The 11703-nt window shown below is 41.7% G+C and overlaps 1 protein-coding gene across 1 annotated transcript in view; it reads left to right on the plus strand.

Moving 5' to 3' along the window:
• Positions 1 to 11501, plus strand: part of LOC311112909 (protein NDRG2-like) — a 39970-nt gene extending 28469 nt beyond the window's left edge. Inside the window, exons 8-16 of the mRNA XM_084156049.1 lie at positions 674 to 760; positions 4228 to 4284; positions 4467 to 4570; positions 4685 to 4723; positions 4822 to 4873; positions 4991 to 5038; positions 5624 to 5659; positions 7743 to 7794; positions 8052 to 11501. Coding sequence (XP_084012175.1) covers positions 674 to 760; positions 4228 to 4284; positions 4467 to 4570; positions 4685 to 4723; positions 4822 to 4873; positions 4991 to 5038; positions 5624 to 5659; positions 7743 to 7794; positions 8052 to 8215 — 639 coding nt within the window. The 3' untranslated portion in view covers positions 8216 to 11501. The remainder of the gene's footprint in view (positions 1 to 673; positions 761 to 4227; positions 4285 to 4466; positions 4571 to 4684; positions 4724 to 4821; positions 4874 to 4990; positions 5039 to 5623; positions 5660 to 7742; positions 7795 to 8051) is intronic.
• The last annotated feature ends 202 nt before the right edge of the window (positions 11502 to 11703 follow it).

Here is an 11703-nt window from a genome sequence, read left to right on the forward strand (position 1 = left end):
TATATTATATATATATATTTTTTTTTACACGAATGTGTTTGCTTGCTAAATTATCTCCATGTTCTCCACCGACAGGTCATAAGAGCAATTGCAATTTCGAATTGTAAATGTAAAGTAAATGTGTTAAAATGTGTTTAGACCCAATCAGGAAGTAGAGACTTGACTGCATCTTTAAACATGGATTAAATGGTATATGACTAAGTCACTCTTCTGTCTCTAGAGACAGAGCTGTCAACAAAATGTATTTAAAACCTGACAAAATCACATTCAAAGATCAGTTTAAAACTATGCTATATTTAGCAAGTCACCTTCCATCAGATGAGGATGATAGCAACATTCAGAATAAAACTTGAGAGTGAGAGCTAAAGCTCACCCACTGCTTGTGTAAATCAAACCTCTCCTAAATCAAACCTAATAATTCAGCAGTTTGTAAACCCAATCTGAGCAGAGAGAACATAGTTTAGGGTCGAGCCTGCATTAGCAAAATATTGCTATACGGTTCTCTTCTCAGTGTATACCAATGCTTGCTTCTTTCATTCTCTCTCTCTCTCTCTCTCTCTCTCTCTCTCTCTCTCTCTCTCTCTCTCTCTCTCTCTCTCTCTCTCTCTCTCTCTCTCTCTCTCTCTCTCTCTCTCTCTCTCTCTCTCTTTCATTCTCGCTCTCTGTCTCTCAGATGGCCCATCCAGACTCAGTTGAAGGTCTGGTTCTCATCAACATCGACCCTGAGACCAGAGGATGGATGGACTGGGCGGCCCAGAAGGTTACTGTCTCTTTAATATGTTTAAATATATATATATATTTAAAGTGTTTTCTATATTTATTGGGTAGAGAGAGAAAGAGAGAGAGAGAGAGAGAGAGAGAGAGAGGCCAGTGGGCCGGATCAAAGCCATGATGGCAGTGTTACATTGTACATGTGCTCCAGAGTCAGTGCTTAAACAGCTAAACCACCCCAGGCCACTCTCTTCAGAATGTTGGTGATTACAGCTAAACCACCCCAGGCCACTCTCTTCAAAATGTTGGTGATTACAGCTAAACCACCCCAGGCCACTCTCTTCAAAATGTTGGTGATTACAGCTAAACCACCCCAGGCCACTCTCTTCAAAATGTTGGTGATTACAGCTAAACCACCCCAGGCCACTCTCTTCAAAATGTTGGTGATTACAGCTAAACCACCCCAGGCCACTCTCTTCAAAATGTTGGTGATTACAGCTAAACCACCCCAGGCCACTCTCTTCAAAATGCTGATGATTACAGCTAAACCACCCCTGGTCCCTCTCTTCAAAATGCTGATGATTACAGCTAAACCACCCCAGGCCACTCTCTTCAAAAATGCTGATGATTACAGCTAAACCACCCCAGGCCACTCTCTTCAAAATGTTGGTGATTACAGCTAAACCACCCCAGGCCACTCTCTTCAAAATGTTGGTGATTACAGCTAAACCACCCCAGGCCACACTCTTCAAAATGCTGATGATTACAGGCAACATTAGTATTAAATATTATCATTACTCAGAAACCCAGAAGGTTATTTGTATTTATTATGGATCCCCATTAACTGATGCCAAGGCAGCAGCTATTATTCCTGGGGTCCAGCAAAATTACAATACATTTACAGCACATTAAGTGTGTGCCCTCAGGCCACTACTCTACTACCACATATCTACAACACAAAATACATGTGTATGTGTGTGTATAGTGCGTATGCTATCGTGTGTGTGTGTGTGCCTGCATGTGTCTGTGCCGGTGTTTGTGTTGCTTCACAGTCCCCGCTATTCCATAAGGTGTATTTTTATGCTGCCCTGTTCTGAGACAATTGCAATTTTACTAAGTCCCTCTTTGTGGCACCTGACCACACGACAGAACATTAGTCCAGGTGCGACAAAACTAGGGCTTGTAGGAACTGCGTTTTATTATGGACAGACTTCTCCCCATCTTAGCTACTGTTGTATCTATATGTTTTGACCATGACAGTTTACTCCAAGCAGTTTAGTCACCTCAACTTGCTCAATTTCCACATTATTCATTACAAGATTTAGTTGAGGTTTAGGGTTTAGAGAATTATTTGTCCCAAATACAATGCTTTTAGTTTTTGAAATACATTTATTTAGGACTAACTTATTCCTTGCCACACATCCTGAAACTAACTGCAGCTCTTTGTTAAGTGTTGCTGTGAATTCAGTCACTGTAGTAGCTGATGTGTGTCAATCAAATCAAATCAAATGTTATTGGTCACATACACATGTTTAGCAGATGTTATTGCTGGTATAGCGAAATGCTTGTGTTTCTAGCTCCGACAGTGCAGTAATATCTAAGTAATATCTAATAATTTCACAACATATACCCAATACACACAAATCTAAGTCCTAGTGTTGAGTCATCCGCATACATAGACACACTGGCTTTACTCAAAGCCAGTGGCATGTCGTTAGTAAAGATTGAAAGAAAGTAAGGGGCCTAGACAGCTGCCCTGGGGAATTCCTGATTCTACCTGGATTATGTTAGAGAGGCTTCCATTAAAGAACAACCCTCTGTGTTCTGTTAGACATTTCACTCTTTATCCACAATATAGCATGGGGTGTAAAGCCATAACAATTACGTTTTTTTCCAGCAGCAGACTATGATCGATAATGTCAAAAGCTGCACTGAAGTCTAACAAAACAGCCCCCACAATCTATTTATCATCAATTTCTCTCAGCCAATCATCAGTCATTTGTGGAAGTGCTGTGCTTGTTGAATGTCCTTCACTATAAGCGTGCTGAAAGTCTGTTGTCAATTTGTTGACTGTAAAATAGCATTGTATCTGGTCAAACACAAGTTTTTCCAAATGTTTACTAAGGGTTGCTAACAGGCTAATTGGTTGGCTATTTGAGCCTGTAAAGGGGGCTTTACTATTCTTAGGTAGCAGAATGACTTTTGCTTCCCTCCAGGCCTGAGGGCACACACTCTCTAGTAGGCTTAAATTGAAGATATGGCAAATAGGAGTGGCAATATCGTCTGCTATTATCCTCAGTAATTTGATTGACTATCACTCCACCAAATCCCCTAGTTTCAGACTCCTAATTATCCTTCCACCTCTGAAGACTCTAGCCACTTCCATGCCAGTCGGAACAACTTAAGTGTTTTATCTTTGAACACTCAAAAGTTGGTATCTTCACGACTGTAGGATAAGGGGAACAGGGGGTGTGTTCATGAATGTTCATATGTTCATGAATACTAGCAGCATTTCCATCCATTTGACTATTAGATTTAATAGCAATCCAATATCCTATTGATCATTACTCTTCTGTGTTCTTGTTGTGTTGACATCCTAACTAATAGAAACTCAATTACCAGCAGAAATATAGCAAATGCTCTTGATCTAGCAGTCCATAAACAGCCATTACATTCTTGGACAATGGGATATTTCGATTATGTTCTTGTAAAATTCAAAAGGCACTCACACATCTGAGCTATCTTAGTTGCAGGTGCATGGTAACAGTTGAACAAGAAACCCGCACACTGCTCTTGATAGTATCACTGCTCTGAATAGTATCACTGCTTTTGATAGTATCACTGCTTTTGATAGTATCACTGCTCTGAATTGTATCACTGCTTTTGATAGTATCACTGCTCTTGATAGTATCACTGCTTTTGATAGTATCACTGCTCTTGATAGTATCACTGATTTTGATAGTATCACTGCTCTTGATAATATCACTGCTCTTTGTTAAGCTTTACGTATCGGCCTCAAGGCCTTCCTCAGAGCTTTTGTGAGTGTTTATAATTTGCACCCTTATGTAGACATTGCTCCACCCACATCTGTTCAATGCATTGAATGGGGTTGGAGTCGAGGGAAAATAAGCAAGTGTTACCAAATGTAACAATGTGCATTTCATAAGTATTCTAATAAAGTGTGTACATAAAACGTATTAAACATGTCTGTAAAACCACAATGAGGACATCGACCCATCAAGTACATTTTCATAAATCATGTGGTACAGTGCAAGACAAAATGTACGTTATTGTAAAATGACAATTTGATAAAGTAGCATTTAGAGGAGGAAATTGGAATAGTGGAATAGTTTTCATGGTGGTTTTACTGTACTGTATGTTATTGACTAAGATGTAATACAAAAAAAAGTAGATATTTCTCTCTCTCTCTCTCTCTCTCTCTCTCTCTCTCTCTCTCTCTCTCTCTCTCTCTCTCTCTCTCTGTCTCTGTCTCTGTCTCTCTCTCTCTGTCTCTAGATCACTACCCTGACCTCCTCCCTCACAGAGCAGATCCTGAGTCATCTCTTCAGTCAGGTGTGTGTGTATATGTGTGTGTGTTTATGCGTGTGTTTGGTACGAAAGACTCTGGGTTATTATAGACTGTAACCCTATGTGTGTTATCTGACTATTGAACTATCTATCTTTATCCTATAAAACACACAATATTTGACATAGGAAGGACATTACTGTTGTATCATTTCTGTCTTGGTTTATAGGAGGAGATGTCAGCAAATGCAGACCTGGTGAAGTCACACAGAGATCGCATCTCTAAAGCCCCCAACCTCATCAACATTGAGCTCTTCTGGAGAAGCTACAACAGGTACACACAGACACACACACACACACACACACACACACAAACACGCACACACACATGCACACACACAAACCTACACTAGTGTAACCCTCCCCTTCCTCCTTTTCTCTTGTACAGCCGCAGGGATCTGATCATTGACCGTAACAGCAACTTCAAGTAAGCGTCTCACCCCTTAAATCAGCTGTGACAACAGTATGGAATATGTCTCTCACTCTCTCTCTCTCTCTCTCTCTCTCTCTCTCTCTCTCTCTCAGGTGTCCCGTGATGCTGGTGGTTGGGGATCAGGCACCTCATGAGGAGGCTGCTGTAAGTCTTCTACATACATCAGACCTTAATGCAGGCCTACCATGTAGCCATCGAACACAGGGAATGTGAATGTAGTGGCGTGATTAATTCACATGTTATTCCGTTCCTGTCCACCAGGTGGAGTGCAACAGTAAACTGGACCCAACAACAACCTCGTTCCTCAAGGTACTCAAGCTCTACTCATCCCTTTGGTCTGGCATAATAGCCTTGTTTATACCTGATGCTGACATGCATCGTTTGTCCTGATCTTGTCCACATTCTTATTGTGCCTACGTTTTCAGAACTATCCGGCCACTGTCTGCATTGCGTCCAGATTTCCTGGTCTCTCCCTGTATGCACATTTTTTGACAGCTATTCTTTCAATATTGATTTTAAGACACATATTGATGCCATAAGTCAGTGGTGCCCCTTGTCAATGATTTCAGAAGGCAGGATAATTATGATTTAAATAGTTTCACTGTCCATATCCGTCTACACTGGTAAGATATCCAGACACAATGCGTGCCTGACTACCTCCGGAGGTGGTCAGGAAGATCTGATCACATTCAGATCCCAATGTGTCTTTAATCGTCTACACCTGTCTGAACATTTGGGCACCATTAGAATGTGGACATGATCAGGACGAAGGACGTTTGTTAGAACCAGGTATAAACGGGGCTTTAGTTGCTGCCACGTAGCTCTGGCATCGGTATCAAACCTCTTTGTCAATGCAATACATCCTAACCCTTCTGTCATCCTCTTCTTCCTCAGATGGCCGATGCTGGTGGTCTTCCCCAACTCACCCAGGTAAAACATTTCACACAAGCTTAACTGTGTTATGATTCAGATACACAACACTATATATATATATCTAGACATTACATATACAGTGAGGGAAAAAAGTATTTGATCCCCTGCTGATTTTGTACGTTTGCCCACTGACAAAGACATGATCAGTCTATAATTTTAATGGTAGGTTTATTTGAACAGTGAGAGACAGAATAACAATAAAAATAATCCAGAAAAACGCATGTCAAAAATTTTATAAATTGATTTGCATTTTAATGAGGGAAATAAGTATTTGACCCCTCTGCCAAACATGACTTAGTACTTGGTGGCAAAACCCTTGTTGGCAATCACAGAGGTCAGACGTTTCTTGTAGTTGGCCACCAGGTTTGCACAAATCTCAGGAGGGATTTTGTCCCACTCCTCTTTGCAGATCTTCTCCAAGTCATTAAGGTTTTGAGGCTGACGCTTGACAACTCGAACCTTCAGCTCCCTCCACAGATTTTCTATGGGATTAAGGTCTGGAGACTGGCTAGGCCACTCCAGGACCTTAATGTGCTTCTTCTTGAGCCACTCCTTTGTTGCCTTGGCCGTGTGTTTTGGGTCATTGTCATGCTGGAATACCCATCCATGACCCATTTTCAATGCCCTGGCTGAGGGAAGGAGGTTCTCACCCAAGATTTGACGGTACATGGCCCCGTCCATCGTCCCTTTGATGCTGTGAAGTTGTCCTGTCCCCTTAGCAGAAAAACACCCCCAAAGCATAATGTTTCCACCTCCATGTTTGATGGTGGGGATGGTGTTTTTGGGTCATAGGCAGCATTCCTCCTCCTCCAAACACGGCGAGTTGAGTTGATGCCAAAGAGCTCGATTTTGGTCTCATCTGACCACAACACTTTCACCCAGTTCTCCTCTGAATCATTCAGATGTTCATTGGTGTCACACCCTGGCTCTGGGACTCTATATGTTGAGCCAGGGTGTGTTCATTCTATGTGTTCTATTTCTATGTTGGGGGTTCTAGGTTGTGTATTTCTTTGTTGGCCTGAGTGACTCCCAATCAGAGGCAACGAGTGTCAGCTGTTGGCTGGTTGTCTCTGATTGGGAGCCATATTTATACTGTCTGTTTTCCTTTTGTGTTTGTGGGTTCTTGTTCCGTGTTCGGTCATTGTCACCGTGGACTTCACGAGTCGTTTATTGTTTTTGTTCGTGATTTAATATAATAAAGTAACATGTTCATTCATCACGCTGCGCATTGGTCTACTTCTCTCCCTGACGATCGTGACAATTGGCAAACTTCAGACGGGCCTGTATATGTGCTTTCTTGAGCAGGGGGACCTTGCGGGCGCTGCAGGATTTCAGTCCTTCACGGCGTAGTGTGTTACCAATTGTTTTCTTGGTGACTATGGTCCCAGCTGCTTTGAGATCATTGACAAGATCCTCCCGTATAGTTCTGGGCTGATTCCTCACCGTTCTCATGATCATTGCAACTCCACGAGGTGAGATCTTGCATGGAGCCCCAGGCCGAGGGAGATTGACAGTTATTTTGTGTTTCTTCCATTTGCGAATAATCACACCAACTGTTGTCACCTTCTCACCAAGCTGCTTGGCGATGGTCTTGTAGCCCATTCCAGCCTTGTGTAGGTCTACAATCTTGTCCCTGACATCCTTGGAGAGCTCTTTGGTCTTGGCCATGGTGGAGAGTTTGGAATCTGATTGATTGATTGCTTCTGTGGACAGGTGTCTTTTATACAGGTAACAAGCTGAGATTAGGAGCACTCCCTTTAAGAGTGTGCTCCTAATCTCAGCTCGTTACCTGTATAAAAGACACCTGGGAGCCAGAAAAAATCCTGATTGAGAGGGGGTCAAATACTTATTTCCCTCATTAAAATGCAAATCAATTTATAACATTTTTGACATGCGTTTTTCTGGATTTTATTGTTGTTATTCTGTCTCTCACTGTTCAAATAAACCTATCATTAAAATTATAGACTGATCATTTCTTTGTGAGTGGGCAAACGTACAAAATCAGCAGGGGATCAAATACTTTTTTCCCTCACTGTATATTAAGTTCAATATAATGTATCTTCTTATTGTCTGCTTACAGCCCAGCAAACTGACCGAGGCGTTCAAGTACTTCATCCAGGGGATGGGCTACAGTAAGTTTGCCTCAGTTTCTATTCTGTGGCAATGAGGACCTACTGTGACCTGTTGTGCTACTGTCTCTCTTTATCAATCTAATAATCCTCCCTCTCTCTCCCCTCTCTATGTCCCACTCTCCCTCTCTCTCTCCATCTCCCCCTCTCCCACTCTCTCTCCATCTCTCTGTCTTTCCCCTCCCTCTCTCTTTCTCTCTCTCTGTTTCGTCTCTCTCTCTCTCTATTTTTCCCCCTCCCTCTCCCTCTCTCTCCCACAGTGGCATCGTCCATTATGACCCGTCTGTCTCGTTCGCGCACCGCCTCACTGTCTTCCTCCTACTCCATGGAGGGGGAGCGTGAGCGTTCTCGCACCCTGTCTCAGAGCTCTCAGGGCGGGCAGATGCCCCCCAGCCCCTCCCATACCATGGAGGTGTCCTGCTGAAGAGAGAGAGAGACAGAGAGACAGAGAGACAGAGAGAGAGAGAGAGAGAGAGATGGAGAGAGAGAGAGATGGAGAGAGAGATGGATGGATGGAGAGCTAGATGTATGGGTGGTGGGTGAGAGTGGGATGATAGCATTTGTCACTAAACCTCTCCCGCATCTCTTAACCCTGTCATTCCCCCAGACCAGCTAACAGAGAAAGAAAGAGAGAGAGAAAGAGAGAGAGAGAGAGAAAGATATGGGAAAGTAGATGTAAAAAAAAAAGTAGAGGGACAGAGGGATAATGAAAGACAGAGTTACTAAAACACTGTCCTCCCACAATTCATCTCATTCTAAAACATTGTCCTCCCACAATTCATCTCATTCTAAAACACTGTCCTCTCACAATGAATCTCAACCTCATCTATTCATCTCTTCAGAGAGAGAGAGAGAGACAGAGAGAGATCTTCACCCAGACAGCGAAGGATAGAGGGAATGGATAAATGAAAATAGGGAACGGAAGAAAGGTAGAATTTAGGAATGAGGGAATATAGACAAAAAGGGTGGCAAGGAAAGAGCATTTTAGGGGCGTCGGCCAGTCCTCTCTCCCTCCCTCTATCGGAAAGTATGTCAGCCAATAGAACCCTTTAACCTATGGAGTGGGAGGGGTCTGTAGTGACCTCACCGTAGTGTTAACCAATAGTAATAATTAGGATAATGAGAAATATGACTATGATATTAATGCTATTAATAATTACAATGACTGATGTAATAGTAAAGTTATAACAATGTTTCTCTTTAATTTTAAAGTTTGAAATATTATGAAATGGAAGAAAAAAAGACAATAGCAGAAATAGTTATAATGAAAATGTATCTGTCAACTCCTTTAATCAATTTATTAAGATTTGTTTGTATTGTTGCTTTTTGTTACCTGCCTCAGTGAAGGGGTGAGGCTTCTCATTGGTCATGTGATCCTTAACCATAGCAACAGCCAATGGAAATCTACTTCCTCCTCGCTGTTGCCGGGTAGATCATGTCTTCCATTAGCCCTGTTCAAGTGACTGTAATTGTTGTTCCCATGAGGGGATTGGGGTGGGCAGGTAGGGTGTGTGTGGTTGTTTGACTGTGTGGAGCATCTGCATGCCTGATCTGATTTCAGCCAATGTGATTATAGACAGAATGTTTCCTTTTCTTTTTTATACAAATATGGGTTTGTTGGTGTGTGTGTGCATGTGTGTTTGTGATGAACTTATGGACGAAGATTAGCAGATAATGATGATGAGGATGGATGAAGAAGAGTGACATTGTTAGTGAGTTAACTCCTACACTAGTAAATCAGTAACAAGTGCTTCCAATGCTGCTGGCAGTCCCAGTCTCGAACAGCAGGGGTCACTGTGTTTGTCCTATAGGCTTTATGACGACGTACATACATGTACCTGCATGCTCTGGAGTGAAGTTCCCCTCTAGCTACAGGTCTAGGATAAGCTTCCCCTCCACCAATCCTACCCTTAACCATTAGTGAAGAAAATGCTCAACTGACCCAAGATCAGCATCTATGGGGCAACTTCACCCTACTCCAGCCTACATATACCTCACTACTAACATACTTTAGTCTTCATCAAAGAGATAAGATAGCTAATACCTTCTTGAACAAGCATACTGTACATGTTTTATGATAGCTAGATTTAGGCATTGCATAGCCCTATAGTGATGCACTGATCATGACTGACAGCTGAGAGCACCAATACCATGTCTATCTTTGACTGACAGCTGAGAGAACCAATAGCATGTCTGCCTGTTTGACTGACAGCTGAGAGAACCAATACCATGTCTGTCTGTTTGACTGACCGCTGAGAGAACCAATAGCATGTCTCTCTGAAGTCAGGAGATATGTGGAGTGGACAGTACTGGACTAGAGTATAGAGGTATCCTTATAGAGTAGGGAGTGTGAATAAGGCATTATTGTGTGACTCTTTGTGTATGTTTGTGTGTGCCTGGGTGTTTGTGCGCGTTTGTGACTGTGTTTATGTGCCGTGCAAGTGTGTATTTGGAAGCTCTCATACTTTCTAAGCACAATTTAAGAGGCGAGATGAGGAAAGGATAGAATCCATCCCATTGGACCTTCTTATAAATCGACAATGAACCAGCCCCTACACTGCCAACACCCTAACCCTAAACAATACACCCTAACCCTAAACCTAGAGGGTGACTATCCACACTCCTCAAGTCATACTATAGGAACTCGTCTCTGTGTGAATAACAGTTAGAGCAGGTAGAAGTGTTGTAGGCTTGACATATACTCAAAGTCAAAGCTAATAACACTTTTATAGGATTGTAATACACTTTCAGTGAAAACTGAATTTTAAATTGTCAATGTGATAATACATATAGTAAAAGGTTGTTGACTAAAAGACTTGCGATAGAAGTACATCCATGTGAAGCTCAACACTGCCCTGATCCTAATCAATGGACTGAACATACTGTTATATGACCCAATTACAGAATACACTTGGAGAGCTGTGTGTATGTTTTCGAGTGTGTGAATGTATGTGTGTGTTTGGTTTCTGTAGTTGCGTGTAATCATTAATCTGGCGTATATCGCATTTAAAAAGTATTACATTTTTACAAACACCGGTTTGCTCGTTTCTTTCCTATTCTCTTTAGAGTTCCTCCCCCTTCCTCACTTTTTAAAGTAGCCGGGTTGGATGATTGTTAATGAAGATACTGAGGATAGGTCGGTTGAGAAGGGTATTTTGATGATGGTGGTGGAGATGATGTTCCTAGATAATAATAGGAACGTTATGTTGATGATGAATTAGGCTCCTCCTAGTCTTGCATTGAGAATCAACCAATCTGGAATGGGAGCCTCTGCCAAAAATGGGGAAATGGGTGGAGCCTAATAGTTGACCAAAAAAGGGAAAAGGGGGGCTTACTGTTTGAGTTGAGTGGGCTAGGGTTGTGTGAATGTACGCTGGTCAATTTCTTCTTTTTTGTTTTTACTCTCATTTTTCCTTCAATCATACGCTTTTATTTTCCTCTTTCATTGTTGACAATTAAGTTTTATTATGTGAAGTGTTAGTTTACCGCCTCAGTGTGCTCAAAAGTTAGAAAACAGTGTGTTAGTTCTTGTGTAACTTTTTTAGCAACAGCACTAAACAAATGGGAGAATAATATAAATAATTAACATGAAAAATGAAAGAATAACAGAATACAATCAAATTTACTTGTGTGGCTAATTTGTCTGTGTAATAAAATGAACAACCTAAAAAAATTAATGAGTAGTAATAAAAGATAAGAATAAATCTTGACTGTTTTTTCTTTATTAGTGAACATTTGTGGTATTCAAAATGACATTGGAGTGAGTGTTTATGTTTGAGAACGACGACGACCAATCAGGCCTCTTCTGCTTTACTTATCCATATACTTGTTCTGTTGCCGTGGTTCATCTCGTTGCTAACCGACACAACACACCACACGCTGCATTTCCCCTACAGAGAACAATAGTACTTC

This window comes from Coregonus lavaretus (assembly GCF_964263955.1).
Source record: "Coregonus lavaretus genome assembly, chromosome: 39".
NCBI classification, from domain to species: Eukaryota; Metazoa; Chordata; class Actinopteri; order Salmoniformes; family Salmonidae; genus Coregonus; species Coregonus lavaretus.